Source organism: Mus caroli, chromosome 17 (assembly GCF_900094665.2).
Source record: "Mus caroli chromosome 17, CAROLI_EIJ_v1.1, whole genome shotgun sequence".
NCBI lineage: Eukaryota > Metazoa > Chordata > Mammalia > Rodentia > Muridae > Mus > Mus caroli.
This window is the reverse complement of record NC_034586.1, coordinates 76,750,289-76,772,106: the sequence shown is the minus strand read 5'-3', so window position 1 is coordinate 76,772,106 and position 21,818 is coordinate 76,750,289. Positions and strand designations below refer to the sequence as shown.

At 44.3% G+C, this 21,818-nt stretch overlaps 1 protein-coding gene across 3 annotated transcripts in view; it reads left to right on the top strand.

Moving 5' to 3' along the window:
* The window catches only part of Thumpd2 (THUMP domain containing 2), a 36,215-nt gene extending 16,860 nt beyond the window's left edge, over nucleotides 1–19,355 (top strand). Inside the window, exons 6-11 of one of the 3 annotated variants that reach the window (XM_029471570.1) lie at nucleotides 1,504–1,591; nucleotides 7,433–7,504; nucleotides 7,997–8,111; nucleotides 13,262–13,370; nucleotides 18,714–18,997; nucleotides 19,102–19,352. In XM_029471570.1, coding sequence (XP_029327430.1) covers nucleotides 1,504–1,591; nucleotides 7,433–7,504; nucleotides 7,997–8,111; nucleotides 13,262–13,370; nucleotides 18,714–18,997; nucleotides 19,102–19,103 — 670 coding nt within the window. In that variant the 3' untranslated portion in view covers nucleotides 19,104–19,352. Of the gene's footprint in view, nucleotides 1–1,503; nucleotides 1,592–7,432; nucleotides 7,505–7,996; nucleotides 8,112–13,261; nucleotides 13,371–18,713 lie in introns of those variants that run through there. The other 2 variants (XM_021149410.2, XM_029471571.1) reach the window with 2 other exon arrangements.
* Nucleotides 19,356–21,818: the final 2,463 nt, after the last annotated feature.

Genomic DNA, 21,818 nt, shown 5'->3' with positions numbered 1-21,818 from the left:
TGGTGACCCTAGCCATGGAAGAGACAGCTTGGTGACCCTAGCCATGGAAGAGACAGCTTGGTGACCCTAGCCATGGAAGAGACAGCTTGGTGACCCTAGCCATGGAAGAGACAGCTTGGTGACCTTAGATATGGAAGAGAGTGGGAACCTGGGAAACAGCATAAGATCTCCAGAACGTCCGATGGCCACATCAGAATATCATAGGAGTTCCTTATCAAAGGCTTGCTTTTCTAAAGATAAAAACTGTGTGGATCTTTTGGAGAACAGTTTGAAGCCTCTAGGGCATTAACTGTACCCACGCCAACACGGTCATGGTATCTCTTCTTTGCTATAAAATCAAGAAGATAATATTAGCTACTTTATAGCTGTTTATCGGTATGATTAGACATCATGGCCAAGACGACTTATAGAAGGAATCATTTATTGGGGGCTTACAGTTTCAGAGGGTTAGGGTTCGTTACCATCATGGTGGGGAGTTTGGCAGCAGGCAAGCAGGTAGAGTGCAGTAGGAGGTAGAAAGAGAGACTGGGTTTGGCATGGGCCTTTGAAACCTCAAAACTCGTCTCCAGTGAGTGACCCACCTCCTCTAATAAGGCCATACCTCCCAACCCTTCTTAAACAGTACACCATCTGTGGAGCAAGCATTTGTATATATGGGAGCTGTTCTATCCAAACCACCAAACTAGCTTTGTGGTTGAGGTTTAAATGAGCCAGCCTGTGTGACAGTTTATAAGATTCGGAGTTTGCTGAATACATTTTTAACATATTTTCGAAACTGTCCAGGAAGGGGAGGAGCATCTCTCAAGGCTGACCTATAGCCACACAAATGTCTGTCAGATGTAGAAGCATAGTAGCTAGGAAGAGGGGTGGGTGTAGGGTGGGCCTGTGCTGCAGTTAAGAATGAGAGCAGAGGAGCCGGGTGTGGTGGTGCACGCCTTTAATCCCAGCACTCGGGAGGCAGAGGAAGGCGAATTTCTGAGTTCGAGGCCATCCTGGTCTACAGAGTGAGTTCCAGGACAGCCAGGGCTACACAGAGAAACCCTGTCAAAAAAAAGAATGAGTGCAGAGACTTATTTGTATGCTTCGGCCTCTTCCTGTCCTCTGAGAAAGATGCAAATCAGCAGAAACCAAGCTTCCAGAAGCCACTATAAATTCCCCATCCTGCATCCCGATCACAAAGCCCTGCTCCTCTTAATGATGCCAGCTGTTCTGGGTAGAAGGACGGGAAGTGCTAAGTAAGAGGTTTCCTTCATGTGTGATTTTGGTTTTGTAACTTAAATTTCAGTTGTCTAAGATAATTGTTATTCTAAATACCACACTAGTTGATTAAATAAACAGCCCAATGTAGAAGGTGTTTAATAATGGGATGAAAATGTCCTTTAGTTCAGAGAACATATCAGGTTGATATGTTAAAGTGCTTCTCAGAGACAAAATAATCATTTTTTGCATCCTGTGCTTTAGCATATGGTAATATTTGATACCTACTTTGCCTCTTTCTTGCAGAGTGCCCTTGGCCAGCAGGACTTACATCCAGACAGCTGGGCTGCGGTCAACCATAGCGTGGGCCATGGCGTCCATTGCAGAAATTAAGGTCAGGAAGATACCTGTTTCCCTCTCGAGGCCAGCGAGGCCCTTCCTGTGTTAACTACACAGTCTCCAGCTGGTGGTTTCTGTTTTCCCCTCTCTAGCCTCTTTATTTTTTATTTTTTGCAGCTGCCAATGGACTTAATAGCCTTTGTTTTATTTCTTGCTTTTTGTTTTTCTGCATTGAACTTCTGTAAGCATTTTGACTAAAAAATTGTGTTTTATTATTTCTGATCTTATGAGTCCAAAATGTGACCCATAGAACCTTCATCTTTAAAAATGTTAGCTTTCTCTCTGTCCACCGTCTTCATCAGTCTGTGAAAGTTCCGCTGACAATAGGAAAGTAGTGTTTTCTTATTGAGGAGTGTTCTATATGATCTCTGCGACCTGTGTGACTGTCTAGAAGCTATTCTGAAACTTCCTGCATTGCTGTATGTGCACTAAGTTGCATTTCTCCTTCCAAGAGATCTCACTGCATGCAAATGCTCTCTGCTGTGAAACTCCTCTCTGTCTGGGTTTGCCAGCTCAGCTCAGACTTCACCATGTCTTGTGTCTTAATGATCATTTCACACCGTGCTTTCCAATTTCAAGTTCAAGGAGTTGTTGTTGTTGTTGTTGTTCTTGCTATTTTGCCTTTTGTCTCTCCCAGGAAGTCCTGAACAGCCTTTGGAGCCAAGGCTGGTCTTGAACTTGTGACTGTGCTTCTGTGTCGGCCTCCCTGTTTTCTGTTTATTGCCGCCACACCCAGCTTCACACCTGGCGTTGATCTTTTCTGTCCCTGTCTCTTTCATTGAAAACATCCAGAAAGAAGCCTGGCAGATTCACTTCCTGTCTTCCTCCTCCACTTCCTGTCTGCTGTCTGTCTATAGTGTTTCTTACTGTTGACCTGTGAACTGCCCCTGCTGTGACCAGTGGACCTGCCAATCCCTTGATATCCTCCTCCCTTGGGGCCATTCCTGTAGGTTGCTGAACCCACTCCTAGCTATCTATTCCCACTGTATCTTCCCAGCTGCCCCTCTGGGTCATGAGGAGTCCTTCCACTTCCCTTCCCAGCATCCACGCTTTTGCAACAGTCCTGGCTTCCCCTCCCAGCCCACAGCTGCTAAACTGAACTAAAATACTGTGTATCACAGATTCCCTCGAAGTTGCCCCCTGCTGTTTTTGAATCTCAGTTAGCTCTTTCCTGGCTCTCTGGTAGAGCATATTTTCATAGCACTTTTGGGTACAGTCGCAAAGACTCCGCTAACCTGTGTTGTTCCTCACCTTGTTCTCTTTCCTTCCCTATCTGCGGCACTGGCATTGACTTAGTTCAAGACAGTTTATAGCCATGTCCTCTCCTGTCGTATTTGACTGGAACACTGTCGTATCCATCCCATCCTCAGATCCCCCTTTCTTTCTTTCTTCATCATGGCGACAGAGGGTCTTGATTTGCAGTTCTACCCTTTCAGGCATGGAGTGCTCTCCCTCCTTTATCTCTGGGTGCCACCAATGAATATGCCACACACTGTGGGTCTCTTGGTTCTTTCTAAAGGCTGGCTCCTAAGAGTTTTGTCTTCAGTCTAAAGCTCAGGAATGTTGCAAGAATCTCTGTAGATGGGGTGTTTTGTTGTGCATGCACGAGTATGTTTCTATGAAGGCCCAGAGGTTCCTGCGTCTACCTTCCTGGTGAGTTTTGTCTCCAGCACTTAATGGCCAAGGACTTTTAGGAAAGATATGTAACGACACTGCCTCTCTTTCTTGTTTGTAAGATAAAAATAGTATGCTATACTGTTAGAGTAGCTGTTGGGGTCAGAACATCTCTGATGGGCTAGGCTCAGCCACTTGTCCTCGGTAGGCCAGTGACAAACAGTGCTGACAACATGGCTCAGTGGCTAAACTCAATAGCTGTTCTTCAAGAGGACCAGGGTTCAGTTGATTCCCAGCACCCACATGATGGAGTACAGCCACCTGTCACTCCAGTTCTAGGCAGGCACCTCTTTTCTGGAATCAGGCACTCACATAGTGCACAGGCACACATGCAGGCAGGCAAGACACTCATACACAGGAATAAAATAATTTTTAAATTAAAAACAAAATCATGAATAGAAAAAAAAGAAAAGAGAAGATTTAATCAGTGACACAACATTGGAAAGCAAACTAACAAAAAATGTCCAGTGAGCTACCCATCTCCAGTCTATCTCAGCAGTCCTGGCAAGATGTTTAGGTTAAATAAAGGGCAGTGTAGATAACCAAGCAGACAAGGTGTTGTCCTGCCCACCACCATCATCCCAGCCCTAGTCTCTGTTGCTCAGTCTAGCAGTTGTCTGGCAGTTGTCTGGCAGACTGTGAAATCCTTCCAAGACAAATTCCTCCTCTGGCTTTGCTTTCTCTCAGCAGAAGATCCAAAGAAAAGTTTCTTGGGTCCATCTTCTCTATGATGAGAGGAGAGACAGACCCTCATTAGAATATCTTCCTTCCTTCTCTGATGGCTACAGTAGGTTCAGATCAAGACTAGATGAGTCAGCATTAATAAAGCAATTAAACTAGTAGCTGTCGTAGGAAATGCACACGTGTGAGTTGTTATGGCAGTAGTATTTAAAGTTGTTATGGTGTGAAATTGAAATTTATGGAATTGTTGCTATGTAATAGTAAGTACTGTCTATTGTTCCTCTTAGCTAAGCACTCTTCTATTATTTAATATCATTGCCTCAGCTGTCTCGTGAGTGGGACTTCAGTCTCTTTGGTTTCGACCTCTGAAATCCCCAGTAGAGCGTGTTGACCTGCTGTTCCATCCATCCAAGCCATTCATCCTTCCACATGTGGTCCCCATATCTTACCTCTCCACTGGAGTTGTTCTTCTAAGTTCCGGGAGTAACAAACAGAGACCTGATCTCCCTTAATCACTTGTCGGTTTTTCTGGCTTTAAAGTCATGGTTTTGTTGTCAAGTGTGAGTATCTGTGATGTCTCATATCATGGCCCTCCCAGTACTCTACGGTTCTGCTCACTAGGTGCCTCCTCAGGTGAGCCAGGTGTTTTTGTTTGCACATTAAGGTCAAAATATGTTATCAGTGGATATGTGACTGCCTGGAGCAAATGGTAAGAGGCAGACAGATCTCTGTATCAGCAGTGTTCAGAGAGTCCACCCTGAGATGCCTGAAGGACAGGCAGCTGTCTGGGCTCCTTCTAGGCCTATAGCTCTCTGAAGACAAGCTGCCACCTGGTTCCACGTTGTTCTTACTACTCAGCCCAAGCAAGGAACCCCTACCAGTTCCTTCTTGGGAGTCTCAGTAGGAACCCAGGATTCTCTGAGCACCAGAGCCTTGGAGTCCGAGCATCAGCTAGACCAGGGATCAATGCCCCATGCTGGTCTTTAAACCTTTATCCTAATCTGCTTTTTTATAAGGCTAGAAATGTGATACCCTTCTGTTCTTTTCTATGCTTTCAAAGTTTGTGTTTAAGTATAAATGTATGTGACTGCATACAAATCTGAACTTTCATGTTTGTCTGAATATAGACATATGTTTGGTACCAGGACACAGATTCTCTTGCCTGAAGGATTTTTCACTTCTTTCCTTCAGGTACCATCTGGTCCTGACACCTGGCTGTGCCCTGGGGACCCTGCTTCCTCTGTAGACACGTCCAGTGATGGATGTTTTTCTCCCACATCCGAGTGTCACTCAACCTGAAGTGGGGTAGGTCTCCTGCTTGCTCCTTGCTGGTTATTGGTTCCTTTCTTCTGCCCTTGAAGCACATGCAGAGTATACCAGTCAGGTACACACCTCTCTCCCTATCATTCCTGTTAGAATAGAAGCCCTTCTTTCTATCTGGTTCTTAAAGATCACCGTAGCCAGGCAACAACCTGCCTCTTGGTTTATTGGATCTTCTCCCTATAATGATGTGACCTAGTCCCATCCTAGACCATGTCAAATCCAGAATGTCTTCTGGGTGTCTCTGTTTCAGTAGTCCTGATCTTTGCCAGGTGTGGAAATGTCCACATATAGCCTCAGCTACTTGGGAAGCTGAGGCAGGAGCATCACAAGAACCAGAGCTTTGAGGCTAGCCTTGGGAACATTGCAAGACCCTGTCTCTCAAAAATGAAGAATTCTGTTGTCTTATACTAGTTTGGGGCTTGGGTTTTTGTTTGGTTTGGTTTGGTTTTTGTTTGTTTTTGGTTCTGCACCTTCAGAGCTCTCCCTTCTTATTTGACTTGAAGACTTAGAGCCAGAACCAGTGTGTGTTCTTTACCCAACCTATCAGCTGTGAGAATCTGTGCCCACATAGCATGGCCTTTTGTCCTTTGGTGGCGAATTGTCTGTTCTATCCCAGAACTGGATACTGTATTCAGCTTCCTCTTTCATATTTAAGGACTTTTTCCTTCTACTGGGCCACTGCCATCACCCTGTCCATTGCTCTTGTAACTTGAAAAACTTATAAAATGAAATCCTCTAATAAGTTCAGGTTATACACCCCCCTCACCCCCCAACCCCCACTCCCCACCCCAACAAAACAAACTTGGAAATGACTGATATATGCTGCCCTGGTTCCTTCCTTCCCATTTTCTCATGCCCACTTCTTTCCTGAAGACCTCACTGAACCGGCCCATTGACCTTTTTAACACCTGATGACGTGACTGCTTTCCCTGGACGGATTTTCTGTGTTGGTTAGGACCCACTCTGCTTCTCCTCCTGGCTCACACGCACCACCTCTCAGTAAGCATGTCTGAGCCTTATCTTCTGGACATCTGTGTTTAGGGCACTGAGGCCTAATGCCTAGATGCCCCTTCTTAACTTCCCTTGCTCCCCGAATGATCTCACCCAGCTTTACATACTCACATTGACTAACCCTAACCCCATATCTGTAGCCTGAACCTTGAGCTCTAGATTCATCTATGCAGTCACACATTGTGTATACCAAGAGTGTCTAAAATGAGCATGTCAGAAGTTTCCTGACTCCTCAAATCTTCCTCCACACCCCTGCCCCACCCCAGTAGTAGCTCTTCTGTTGGTCACAAAAAGTTTAGTCATCTTTAACAGTCCACATCCAAACCTTCCTTCTGGCTCCATCCTTTTCAATACACCCAGAATCCAACATTTCTCCCAGTATGCCTTTCAATCTCTCCTGTCTGGTCTCTCTAACCAGCCTCCTTATGGTCCATGCTCCTGAGCAGCCAGTGTGATCCCCTCCAGCTGCAGTATCATGTGACTTCTTTAATCACACCCTGCCACACTTGCCTGTCCTTCGGCAATAGAACCAGAATCCTTAGGGAACTGGCAAGATCTGAAACGATGTTATTCCCAGAGTGGGAGTAATTAATTAGGTTTTTTTTTTCTCCAAACTTTTATTTCTTTTCAAACATAAATAGTATCTCATCCTGACTCCTTGAAGCTGTATGCACCAAGTGACTGGCATGGTTTAACCAGCCTGATGCTCTAGGCAGCCATGTGACTAACATCCAGATGTTAACATTTCAGAGCAATGCACAACTTGCCCTGCGTTCCCTCCCTCTGACATGGTGATGGGAACACTTCAGATGGTGACCACTTCATTAGACATTTCATTTCCAGAAAGAGTAAACGTCCCAGGTGCCCTGGTTTGGGTGGGCATGAAGTGTGGGTTATATGTTCTTATAGACTTCTACAGTCTGGAGATTACAGTCATGGCATCCCCTGGTTGCCTCTCCAATGTTGCCAGCACCTTTGCCCCCTCACTCAATGTTCCTTGACCACACTGGGCACCCTCCTACTTCAAACCATGGCAAATGCTGTCCTGCCTTGGAACTTGGGCTGCCTGAGGCTCCCAGGTTTAGGCTTCTTTTATAGTAGACCTATTGCAGAAGACATAGTAATACCGGTTTGTTTCTTTGTTCAGGCTGGAGCACTGGTTTTAGATCCGATGTGTGGCCTTGGGACTATACTTGTGGAAGCAGCTGAAGAGTGGCCAGTAAGTCGCAAAGTTTGGTCTGAGCCAGATTATGTTTTATAACATATGTTATATAACAGATGATGTTATATTTTAATAGTTACACTCACCAGTTTTTATAAGCAGATAGTCTATTTTTGGATTACTGTAATTATATGAGTTCTTGTTTACTATAATTATAATAGATTTTGAAGAGTTGTTAAATTTCTATATTATTTCATTAAATTCTATGAAGAATTTAAGAAAATATGACAGGACTATGATAACTTTTCATACCTAGATCATACGAATGTCTAGACTTTCTAGGCAACTATAATGGTAAAATATTAACAGACTTTAACATTTACTATTGTGTGTTTTGAAAAATATGCTTTAAGTTTGTTTTAACTTGAAATTAAGAATCTGTTAACTTTACTCTTTTCCATTTAATAAAGTGCAAGTAGGTTTTATTAAATACTGAAATACTTAATGGATTTACTTATACTTAAAGTATGGATTGTTTTTCCCCCGTAGGATGTGTTTTACATGGGTGCTGATGTGAGCAACACGCAGTTACTTGGCGCATGTGACAATCTGAAGGCTGCAGGCCTTACAGACAGGATTGAGTTACTTAAAGGCTCTGTTACAGGTGAGATGGAAAACACAAAGTGAAAGCCATTGTGTGTGTGTGTGTGTGTGTGTGTGTGTGTGCGCGCACGCGCGTGCGCGAGTGTGTGGTGTTGTTGCTTATGCCCTGTGGGGCTAACAAGCACTTTATTTCCACTACTATAGCTGTTTGAAATATTCCTAATTACTCCTGATTGGGAAGTGATATTTCTGTAGTTTCTATAGCATTAAGCTGGAATCCACCTTCTGCAGATGTTTGTGACCAAATCATTGTCCTCTCATGACCTGAGATGGAATGATACAACCATAACAGAAAGAGAGCCCTGGAGGGAGAAGAAACGACTGAACTCCTTCATGTGGGACACGCTCTGAATTAGCCAATCTTTGCTTCCCATTGGACATAGAGAAGTGGCTCAGTCACCCACCCTTGGGTGCTGAACCAATATTTTTAAGAACCCAGAGAGGTCTGGGCAAACGAGGATGGATGCAACCATCACTGATAGGGAATCAGCAGTGGCAGATGGGATAGCACTCAGAGTCCTCTCATAGCCCGGATGCCCTGTGTCCCGGTGCTGCGAAGTCCTCCCATAGCCAGCCCCTGACCGTCGTGGCTGGGGGATGCTTTAGCCGGGCTTCCCTGAGCTCCTAAACTACTTGCTGTCCCTCAGTATCATGTTCTCTCTCTCTCTCTCTCTCTCTCTCTCTCTCTCTCTCTCTCTCTCTCTCTCTCTCTCTCTCTCTCTCTCTCCTTCCCCGCTCCCTCCGTCCCTCCTTAGAAAAGCAGCTCAGTTAATTCTGCTGCAGAAACTGTATTATGCTCTTGGCCATGAGTAAATATTGAACCTATAATCCAGAAGTACAGCGCGTGTTTAGGTTTTTCTTCTAGAGAGAGAAAGCACCAGAAATGAGTGCCACGGGAGAAACTGTTAGAAGTGCTCCTGTGTAGCTTCTCAGCCTGTGGATGCTCCGAGACTCCTTAAGGAACACTCTAACAGGGAGTGCGTATCAGATATCCTGTTGTCAGATATTTACATTGCAGTTCATAATAGTATCAACACTATATTTATGAAGTCGTAACAAAAATAAATTTGTGGCTGGGGGGTCACCACAGCATGAGGAACTATATTAAGGGGCCCAGCATTTGGAAGGTTGAGAACCACTGGTATAGAAGTTTTGTAATGCAGACTCATAGAAAGACAGACTGACTGCATTCCTGTGGTTGTTGTCAACTGGTGACCATGAATTCAGTCTTGAGACACCGATTTCCAGAGGTGACCAAATCAAGTCCTTTTGACTCCAATTCTTTAAGAAGGCTCTCCCTGAGACCTTTAAGAGAAGGACTTTCTAAGTTGTCTTGGAGCTGGGGTTTTCAATCTGTTTGCTTTCTCCACGCCACCCTGCATACCTGAGGGAGGGCAGACAGACTCCTCTTCTCCCGCACCGCTCTCAAGACTTCTACCACATTTCCAGCTTCACTGTCGATTCATTTTCAAGATGTTTCCTGTGAAGTTTCACTTTAAAAACAAGAAAAGGTACCTCTGCTGTTCTTGAATAGGGTAATTTACATTCATATAAACCAATGACCTCATTCTCTTTATTGTATTGTATTGTATTGTATTGTACTGTATTTATTTACTTGATGTGTGAGGTCAAAGGACAAGTTTTCGGAGTCAGTTCTCTGTGTGCAGGGTCCAGGGAGAGAACTGTGGTCATCAGGCTTGGCAGCAAGCGTCTTTACCCAATGAGCCATCTCACTGACCCACTTTATTGTATTGTAGTGGCTTAGTTACTTCTGCCTCTTGCTAGCATTCACTTTGCTTTGTAACCCTCTGCTGGTATAATCAAAGGTGATCATTTAACATGAAGAAATTCCTCAGATTTCTTCCTGAGTTTTAGTCATTGAGAAAATATGGCCTCGAATGCTTGTGGGCTGCCAGTTATCCTAGGAAGTAAGAGCTCATTACTACTTAGGCATTGTCATCTGTTCACGTACACACATTTTTAACATATGGTAGAACATGTAACATGCAGACTTGAGCAAAAGAAATCCATTTGTGATGTAATTAAAATGTAACTAAGTAAGGCGAATGTTTACGTTGCTGCCAGTGAGACAGGCGACAGCTGCTCTCTCGTCATTTCATCTACAGGCTTTATCACAAGAGTCTTGTCACGAGCTTTTGTGTCATTTATCGGCACCCTTGTTCAGAAGTGTGACGAGCCATGTGGTTTTCTTTCCCTCATGCTGGTGTGTTTCCCTCCTCCCTCCGGCACCTCTCTCCTGTCCTGTTGGTCTGGCTGGTTACCTCTGGGGAGTTACTGGCAAATGTGGATGTCGTAGACTAGGTGTGCATGAAGGACAGAGGAAATAGATAAGAAGTCACCACAGAAGCATTTGCATGCTACCATTGTATTGTTTGGTAGCATTTCTATTGTGTAATGAACTCTTAGTGCCAGTGAGTTCATTAGAGTGCATTTTTAATGGAAAGGTAAGTACCAAGTCTGTATTCTCTAGAATGAGACAGGTCTGCTTATAGAAACACCTAGCGTTTACTTCAAAGCTTAGAAGTTATTTAAATGATATTTGTGGATCAAAGCCAGATGTTTGTCACCTGCAGCTGAAGAAAATGCATTCCACATCTCTGTGTGAAGCATGGCTCTTTGTCAACATGGAACTGCTGGTCTTCTAAATTAATGTTGTTCAGCCTCAAATGCAAGTGTTCCTATGCTTGTGGGTTTCTTTTGTCTTTTTGGGGGTCTGGGTTTTTTTGGTGATTTGTTATTAAAAATAAATTTAGCAATGGGAAAACATGAACAGATTATTGAGCTCAATAACACACAAGGTGAAATTCTGTAACTGTCCCTTGATGTCTTGTAGCAAGAGTCTCCTGATGGCTTTCTTCATTTCCTTCCTTTGAACTGGACATGAGTATATTCTGGAATAGAGTGGAATGAAACTGCAGGCCTAATTTTGTTGAGTCTTCACTTGGTAAAATAAAAACAACAGAGACAACTTTTGAATTTTGTGTTTGTTGAAGTCTCTGAGAGAAAGGTCTGTGAAGGCCTAAAATGCTCCCATCTTCCAAGTGAGGTAGAACTGAGAGCAACCTCCATTCACTGGAATTTGCTCTGAGAGCCATTGTTACTTAAACAACTCTAGACAAAGCATGTTCTCAACTATAAATGTGGCCCAACAAGGTTTTTAAATATGAAAGTAGAACTTTGACACTCAACAGGCAGTTTTATGAAAAACAGCTTTAAGCCAGTGATATCCAAAACAGTTGTGTCTTGGAAGCCTGTTGGTAGACGAGTATGTACTACAATTATTGTGGTGCTAATAAGATTTTTTAAAGTTTGATTAAGACTTTAGTATGCACAAATATATGTTATCCTTAAGCTCAACATCATGTAGTATAATAGATATTTCCAAAGTATATAATTTTAGCATCTTCCTTCCCAACAATATTCCTTACTAAATTATAAATTAAATGGTATCTCAACTCAGTTGCCAAACTAGTTATTTTACATGTTTAAGACTTCATATAGGGGCTGCAGAGATGGCTCAGTGAGTAAAGCACTGGCTACTCTTTTTGGATTTACGTTCTAGCACCCACATGGCTACTCACAAGTATATGTGACTCCAGTCTCAGAATCTGACATCCACTTCTGGTTTCCAAGGTCCCTGCAGGCATGTGGTGCACATCATACACACAGGACTGCTTTTAATCTCAGTCCTCAGGAGCAGAGGCAGGCAGACCTCTGAGCTCAAGGACAGCCAGGAGAAACTCTGGATAGATAGATAGATAGATAGAGAGATAGAGAGATAGATAGATAGATAGATAGATAGATAGATAGATAGATAGATAGATAGCCAGGAGAAAACTCTGGATAGATAGATAGATAGATAGATAGATAGATAGATAGATAGATAGATAGATAGATAGATAGATGGATGGATGGATGGATGGATGGATGGATGGATGGATGGATGGATGGATGGATGGATGCATGGATGGATGCATGGATGGATGCATGGATGGATGNATGGATGGATGCATGGATGGATGCATGGATGGATGCATGGATGGATGCATGGATGGATGCATGGATGGATGCATGGATGCATGGATGGATGCATGGATGGATGCATGGATGGATGGATGGATGGATGGATGCATGGATGGATAAAACATTCAGGCAAAACACTCATACACATCAAAAATAAATTGAAAACAAAAATCATTAAAGACTAACTGTGGGCTTGTGGATTGAGGTGACGGATTAAGAATTTGTTGACATTATTTGTGCCTCCCTATACTTAAGTGATCAAAAAAAGAGTAAGCATAGAAGATCCAGTAGCCGCTCATCGTCTTAGTTAATTAATTTAATTAATGAAATGCAGATGTAGAAGAGATGAATCCGCTGAGGAACAGATGTCCAGGCAAAATGACTGGGCCTGAGGAGTGAGTCTGTGTAAATACAGAACTAACTTTAACTAAGAATAGCTGTTTCTACCAGAATGTGAGTGTTCCACAGGCAGTTCAGAGCACTTCATAATTGACAGGGTTTTACTGTGTGCTCAGTCTTGTGAGTTGGGCACTTACTATCTCAGGAGTCTCTGTATCAAATCCCTGGCCCACAGCCTGTCTTGCAGATACCCCTACATGAACTCTGCACAGTCAGTGGTACTTCCTGTAGATACTGATGCTGTGGGGCTGGTGAGAGCTGGATGCTGTGGGGCTGGTGAGGGCTGAATGCTGTGGGGCTGGTGAGAGCTGGATGCTGTGAGGCTGGTGAGAGCTGGATGCTGTGGGGTTGGTGAGAAACCTGCTGCTGCAGGAGTAGGAGAGAGGCCTGTTTACAGGGAATGGCCTGGCCCTGGCCGCCTAAGCCTTTAAAGACCTTTGGCAAAGATAAAGAGGGAATTGTTAAGAGCTTCTTGTCCTCTGCATTTACTTCTGACTGTTACCCTGCCAGACCAGGGATGATTGCAAAATAGTGCTGGTGATTTTTATCTTGAATCGCCAGCCTTCGAAATCTTATTTTTTCATAGAAACAATATAGACGCTCTGAATCTTATTGGATATGTTTTATTGGATACGTAGGTCAGTATCTCGTTGAGGCGATAGAGCCCTGACCTTGCTGTAATAGGAGTCTCTGGCTTCTGCATTCCAGATTTACCATTGCCATCACAAAGTATGGATGTTATTATTTCTGACATTCCATTTGGGAAAAAATTTAAGTTAGGAAAAGACATCAAAAGCATTCTACAAGAAATGGAAAGGTAAGTTGTTGAATTTTTTTCCCATAATATTCTAGCTATGGACCATTTAGTCAAAATATATCATTGTCCCTAAGACTGTTTACAGTGGAATAATTTCTTACTTCAAACAATTCAAAAATTGTTACTATTAATTTTCCAAAAGTTAGAAGTTTATAACTGAAATGTGTTTTCTGAATCTTCTTATATCATTAGTTTTATTGAGAAAAAAATGACTATTGTTTCAGTCACCAGAGTGGATAATTTAGATATCTGCTTCTAATCTTCACAAACCTTACATCCTCCATGTCAGACCCCACACTTTAAAGATAAGAAACTGGGCGGGCCCAGGAAGATGGGCCTGTGCCGCTGAACCACAGACCAAAGTGACAGGGTGGGACCTCGCTGGCATGAGATGATAATGCATACTGTTATTCATACCACACTTTCCAGGGTTGACCTCTGGATGTAGTTTCATGGAAGTGTTTTTTCAAGAGGTTCAGTAAGGCCGAGATAAACATTTCCCAGTCATCTGTATTGATACAGGAATAAGTAGACAACAATAAGGGATTGATCAATGATAAACTACATCAGCTGGACCAGGACCTGCATGTCGCTACCCTTCTATGGGAGTCATGTGTCACCAGTGTGTAAGAGAGAAAGAATTCAGTGTCAAGGCTAACATACCATAGGAGTAAAAGCCTCGCTCAAGTTGTCACCCACCTGTTAGCTGTCTCACTGCATCTTGTCAGCTGGGCGCCTCACGTTTCTCATTTCTGGTGTACATGTGTGTGTTCATGTGGTACACATGTGTGGAAACCAGACATTTCTGTTTGGTGTCTTTCTGTCTCACTCACCACTCAACTTTTGAGACAAGTTCTCATAGCATGGCTGGAACTCACAGATTTGGCTAGACTGTGACCAGCAAGCCCCAGGGATCTTTCTGTCTCACCACACCCCATGCTGGGACCGAAGGCACCCACTGTCACATCTGCTCTTCCCATGAGTGCTAGGGATTCGGCCTGGGGTCCTCATGTGCATGGACAGGTACAGTGAAGGATATCTCCATCTGCAATCCCAGAGTTCCTGTCACGTGAGAGTAAGAGCTGGCTGTGGAGTGACCCCTCTGACCCCTGTGTGTGTGTGCTGTGGCATGCAGGCATGCAAAAATAAATACATGAAATAAATACATTTTAAAGCCATTCCCTGCTGCCTGGATCCCTGGCTCTGTCCTGCTCAAAGCAGCACTTGTGATGTAGGCATCTCTTCGTCATCCCCAGATCTGATATTAATTCTCCTCATCGCCAGATCTGATATTAATTCTCCTTCAGCAGATTTCACAACCCTCTTTTCATGTTAAAGTTATTGCCTCAGTGTGTTTAAAAATACTATGGCCGTTTCCCATCTCTCACCACATCTCTAACTTAATTGATCTAGGATTGGGCCTGGATATGATTCTTAAAAGCTGCCGGCTGTGATCTTGTTGTACAGCCTAGCTCATAAGGACAGGCTGTGACCCTGACTGAGTTGCTTACTACCTATTAACCAGTTCACGGAGAGATAAAGAAATGTGTAAGCCATGACACGCATTTAAACTGGAACTTTGCAGAGAGATAATGACTTGACTAAAGATCTAGCTTTCTCTATTTTAGACATGTCTACACGTCATGGGAGTTAGGGTTATAGACAGCACCTGCGGCAGTTGAAGTTTCTGTAGATGTGACACTGATGAATGTGCCTGCCTGCCTGCCTGCCCACTGTCAGGGAATTTAAACATTTACCACAGAGTCAGGAAGATGAAAGTGTCCTGCATGGTTAAGCATGCCTCAGTAGGTCCAGTTTAAAGTCTGTGCATTTCAATATAAGAGGGGGGATGGTTCTTTCTCCTTTGCCCCATCTTCCTGGCTGCCTGCCTGACCTTTGACTTCTGTAGTTTCAGGGTTGTCCAGACAGCACACAGTGATTGAGAACACAGCCTTGGAAGCCAGGCAGCTTGTTACAGGCTTGGCTGTGACACTATAATTCCTGAGGCATAAGCAGACTGACCACTTCATGGCTCATTTTTCTATCATAATATATACTTTCACGTATTGTTCAGAGGGTCCCATGGATCTCAAGCTTTCAGAACAGCTGAGCACGAGTCAGCACTCAGCTTCTTAGCTCCTACCCAGACTTCCTAGCATAAGACACTGCTTGGAAGGTATCTGAGGATATACATTCATAGCTAAATACACAAGCTTTTCTCCTAATAATTCACTGGTGTCTATTGGATCTAGACATCTAGAAATCAAAAGAGGAGACTTGTGTTACTAAAATTAAGAGGAAGAAGTATTCAGTAACCTTATTCATAATGGCTATGAAAATCTATGGTTCTGTGTGTCACACAGAATGGATCCCCGAGAAGGAATATGGGTCAGACTCCAAAGATTGTCAGACTGACGATTACTGTGATAGCAAGAGCCACACATGCAGCCCACTTAGTTATCTCGTCAAGACAGAGCACAGTTAGGAATTTGATGGACCGTTTGGGCTTTCTTCTCAACTATTCCCAAATACATGAACAACATTTGAAATGAACCTTGCTCACCTTGATGAAAGAGGAATGTTCCCGAATGCTGAAGAAGCCTGGAATGGTTTCAGGGGAGACAAGAGTTGCCAGTAAAATTTGGAAGGTGTGAAGGAATTTTTAAAGGGGGCCTTGTTTTTATCCATGCTAATATTCCATGAGGAAGGGAGCAGCAAAGCTACTCAAGGGCCAGGGGCTACACCAAACGTCCTGAGGCAGAAGGCTGGCAGTCGATGGTTTAGATGGCAAATGCCTAAGGTGCTCCATGGTCCAGGAACAGCTTTATTGAATCATCTACCCCTGGGCTTGCAGGATCCCATGCAGAAGAGAAATCCTTTCTATGGTTTGGTGTACAGTTTTCTCGCCCTTTTAACAACAGGACATTTTAAAGATATCATCAGTGTCGAGAACTGAAATACTGCTGCTGTTCAAGGCAAGCATTTTGAGCAATAGTATAATTTCTGATAGCCCTTTTGTGAGACATTCTGTGTCCATGTACATGGGAAGAGGCTTAGAAGAACTCTCATCACAGAAGGTTGGTTCTTCTTTTCTCCTTTCTCCATTATTTGAAAGAAATTACAGAGAATAAGCTGGTAACTATCACGTGGAGTGCCTTGCACGTGTGCTAGAAGAGGGAGATGATACACAGTAAGGAAATATTGGTTATCATCATTATTGAGCCCTGGGACTCTGCTGCTACTGCAATTATGTAATCTCGGGATAATTTCCCAGAGGTAATATTGCAGGATTAATGATATCCTGCATTGTTGATATAATATAACTAACCACTGTCCCAAAAAATACCATAGCAGTTTCCATCTTCAGAAATGGTCATCATCCCAGTGTTTCCGTCCTACGCGCCAGCCTTTTCATCCTGGATAATGAAATGAGTCAAAAGACCTTGTTGTTACCACTTTACTTCTATTTTCTTTGCTGTGTTCAGAGCTATTTGTAGTTTTATAGCTGACCTCCTTCTGCCTGCCGGTCTGTGTAGAAGTGGCTTTTCTCCTCCAAGCCAGGCTGCTTCTCACAGTCCCTTCCTTCCTAAAGACCCATACTCTGCCTGCTTCCCTCCCTAGTCTTCAGCCATTTTACCCCCCTGTTCTTCCTAAGAGGTTCCATGGCTCTTTCTGGAGAGGTGTGAATGTTTGTGTCCTGAATCCTGAGGACACAGCTGTGGGCAGGACAGGTGAGGTCCTGGGACAGAGGTACACACAGCAGTGTTTCCAGTTATGGTTGCTGTGGTGGAGCAAGAGGACAGGATACCCAGCTGGAGCGAGACAACAGTCCTGGCTGTGCCTTAGACATACATAGTCAATAGATGCCTGTCTACAGAGGTGGCAGCAGAAGTCTAGGGCCTGAGGGGTGAGACGCACACAAGGGGAGGCCTGTGAAGTGGAGAGAGAGCAATGAGACCAATTGACTGAAGGCAGAAACATGTTAGTGAGTGTGAGCAACTGAGGGGAGATCCTTGGCCAAAGGGAAGCAAGCAGGCAGTGGGCCTTAAATACAGGAGTGAGCAGACTGCAGAGCAGCCTTGAGAACCATAGGACAGACAGGAAGAAGTGGACAGACTGCAGAGCAGCCTGGAGTGCTATAGGACAGACCTTAGACATGTGCCTTCTGAGTGGACACTGGGAAGAGATGGAGTGCACCGTATTGAGTGGACTTCCTTGGCAAATCATTATCTCCTTGCTGCCTTGGCCTTCCATCCATCTGTCCCGAGGCTCACTAACCATGACCACTTGCTGGTCCTATAGCTTTTGACACTTGATACCATGCCTTTTTGGCCGACATGGCACAACCGGTGTTCCGGCTTCCTCTTGGGTACATCTCCTGGTTCCCTTCCACAGTCCTTCCTTAAGAGAGAAGTTTCTGCTTCCTGACTTTGCTTCCCTCTTCCCCTGCAAAATCCAGGCATTTTGGCTTTATCTTCCATTTACCATTAAGCCTCCTGTCTCTGCCTCAAGCCCTGGTGCCTCAGGACACACACCCCTCCACCCCACCCCACCCCCAGACTGTGCACCCAGCTGTCCTCTGGAACCCACCATCCGTACTGAGCAAATCATTCCATACTGAGCTCTGCGCCCCTCTTTCTGCTTCCCCCACCAGGCTGAGCAGCCTTTAGTCCCTCCTCCTGCAGCGTCTACCCCCTGCCTGCTTCCTCCCAGGCCCCTTCCTGTCACTGGGCTGGCTCAGTCCTGAGCTTGGTTTTGCAGCCTCTGATGTGCACCTTGCAGCTTCTACTGACCCTCACTGCCCCCTTGCTTCCCCCTCACTGCGTGAACCTTTAGTCACTCATAAGCTGTCACTGTTCCCACAGATGTGTCACTGACAACACTTGAATGACTGAGTAGATAAATTCTCAGAAGCTGATGTCTCCTGATCCTCGCGCCCTTTGTGGGGTCATCCCTTAATTGTCCCTTGTTCATGTCCTAACTCCTCCCTGGTGACTCCTGCCGGCAGCCTTGTCTATCTTAAATATGCAGCTCCAAAGGATTCTCACACTTACCATCATTTATTAGAATGTGACTATAAATTACTTTGAATCTTGCCTTCTAAGTAGAGCAAAAATAGATAATTAAAGCAGATTTGTACTAGAGATTCCATAATTACTATAATGAGTATGCATTATGGAAGATGCTACCTAATTATCAAAACTCTTGTATTTAAATAAATGAAATTAAATTTCAGATTAACAACTATTTTAAATAAATCGGAATGGTGTGTTGTCTCGGAACATAGAAACACTCATCCCAATTACGGTTTGTTTGGGATTTTTTTTTTTTTTTTGGTCACAGAGTGCTGCGTGTTGGTGGGGCCATGGTCTTGTTGCTCAGTGAGGATCACCACCGGCATCTTACAGACTGTGGAGGCGGCAGCATCCCCCTGACTTCCCAGGGTCACATCGCCGAGCGAGAGATGAAGACGCTTTTGAATCCTGACAGAACTGGTGCACCAGACACAGCATCACCTTCACAAAGAGCAAGTAGCTTGCAGTGTCTGGGCAGGATGTGGCCCTGTGGCTCACTGGTACCAGTGGAGTCCTTCAAAGTTAGCCTTGGAAAAACAGATGCATTCATATGTAAGTATAAGAAGGCCCAGGCTTCGGGCCTGTCCTCAGCTGAATGCCATGAGCCAGGTGCACACGCTGAGATGGCAGCCATGCAAGAATCCCCTTCTCTCCAGGATTCCTTATAGCCCCGGAGCTCCAAGAACACAGCCTGTATGGGTGGATGTGGCCAAAAACACTCTTGTCAAATAAGGCTTCCTGCTTTGGACTCGCCAGTATCCAGTTCTTGACAGAGAACAGCTGGTTAAGATTTTGAAAAGACTTGATGTAAAAACTACTTCTTCCCCAAAGTCTAAGTGGGGAAGAAATGAGGAAACCTGTATGGGTAACTTTTTTTATATATTAAACTTGATTTTTGTTTTTTAACCTATAATTTGCTTATAGACTCTTATGTGTGAATGCTGGACCATACGGAGTGGCACTGTTAGGTGTGGCTTGTTAACAGCTAGGAAGTTAATATGGAGCTAGACACTCAGGAATGTCAAGCAACAAACCCCCAGAAATGAGAGTGTGTTGCTGGCTGTGTAGCCTAGCTGGGTAAAAGATGGATTAGAGAGAGCAGTATAGAAAGTTTTTGGCAGGTCTTGGTGGTGAAACAATCTATTACTCCTGGGCTTACCAGCTGCCACAGGATTCATAAAAAACCCAAGGAACATCAGCTCTGTGGGGTAGCCTCTGTGGTTATAACAGAACTTGACAGCCCAGGAGAAGACATTCGGTTTGAGTCACTGCGGTGGTCTCAGCCAGGGGCAACTTTGTCTGTAAAGATGTATGGGAGTCTCTTCAGATTTCAGCTACTGCCTTATGAGGCAGAGAGAGAAAATTGGAGTCTCGTGAATAAAGACGCATAGAGCAGCCTCTCACAGCAAAATGGCACCAGTGCCAAGCTGAGAAACACTGGCTTAAGGCAGATGCCGAGGATCACTCGAGACGATGCCAACGCAGCCCTTCAAATGAAAGAATAGGCAAGTTGGAGGGAAGAGACCTCCCAGCCTTCCACAGAGAAAACTTACAACCAGTAAAAATAGCTGCTCTTGACCAAGCAAGGGAAGTATCTAGACCTCTCTGTCCATTGCTATCTGGCAGTGCCATCCCTGGAATTCCAAGTACCACTGAAGTACACGAGTCAGAATGGGGGCTCATGGACTTCAGTGATAAGTGACCCTTTGACCCTGAACTGCCTCACAGTCTTAGACAACAGATACTACCTACTGATGCCAAGGCACTTGGATAGTTGTTTCTGCTCTGACACAGTACTTGGTAAAAGCAGCATGAGAAACAAGTATCTTTGGACATGCTGTTTGATGTCACCATCCAACGTGACAGCGGGCATGGTAGCAAGATCATGAAGCAGTTGGTCACATTATAGCCACAGTCAGGAAGTAGAAAGCAATGATCCTACTGTTCATCTTGTGTCTGAGTTAGGGTTTTACTCCTGTCAACAGACACCACGACCAAGGCAACTCTTATAAGGACAACATTTAATTGGGGCTGGCTTATAGGTTCAGAGGGTCAGTCCATTATCATCAAGACTGGAGCATGGTAGCATCCAGGCAGGCATGGTACAGGAGGAGCTGAGAGTTTTACATCTTCATCTGAAGGCTGCTAGCAGAATACTGGCTTCCAGGCAGCTAGGATGAAGGTCTTAAAGCCCATGCCCAGTGACACACCTACTCCACACCTAATAGTGTCACCAACCCCTAGACCAAGCATATACAAACCATCACACCTTGTGTTTTCCTCAGCCCATGAAATGGTGCCAGTCTCCATCAACCCCCTCACAGACATTCCCGAGGTTTGTTTGTGCAGTTCTAAATCCCATCAAGCTACCACACTTTATCATCACAGAGTTGTTCTAAGCTTACAGCACATTCATTACCCAAACCCTCGTTGAATTTAAACATTTGGGGAAGGCAGGATGCATAAGAAACAACCGATAGCATTTATTTACCAGGTTAGATCAGTTGTGATAGCTGTGAAGATGAGAAAACAGAATGAAGTTCCAGTCTGGGAGAAATGAGACACTCTAACGAGACACCTGCGACTCTCAGTCTGACTGTCAGACTATTGGAACAGTGGACCTCAAAAGAAATGAGAATTTCCCCCAGGAATCTGCTGGGGGAAGGAAGAGGCCTCAGCCAGAGGAAGAACCTGTCATACAGACTTTACGCATCTAACAGCATATCAGACCACTTTACAGGTAAGACTGGAGCCCAGATATTGGGTCAGAGTAGACAGGACCACACATTGACCTTGATTGCTTAGATGTACACGTTTTTAGCCCCCTATTTTATTAATTTCACTTCAAGAAACATAAGGGTATATTTACGGGGTGCTTAGAGTTTTTGCTGGATCTTTGTCCTTCTTCCCAGGGTGGCCACATTGAATAAATGGTTTCTGTTTTCCAATACTAATTTGACCCTCAGTTGCCTTATTGTGGCCAGGTGGCTAAAACTGGCTTGGGGCACAGGCTGTGACACCCCAAGTTCAACGACAAAGTGGTTGTGGAATAGGGAGCTAGATTTTACTTTTCTTCTCATGCATAGTGTGTATGATGTGAGTGTGTGTGTGTGTGTATGTATGTTTGTATATATGTATGTATGTATTGTATATATGTATACATGCATGGGGTGGGGAGGGGGCTCATATGTCCATGCATGTAAAGGCCTAAGGTTGATATCCCAAATCACTCCCCATTTTTATTCTTTTTGAAGCAAGTTCTCTCCATCCAACCAAGATCTGAAGTTATGGCTCGTCCACTGCTATCCCACTGGTCAAAAATAAGACCACTTCCACAATTTTGAAGCAAGCTTTAATTAAATACTGGCCAGGA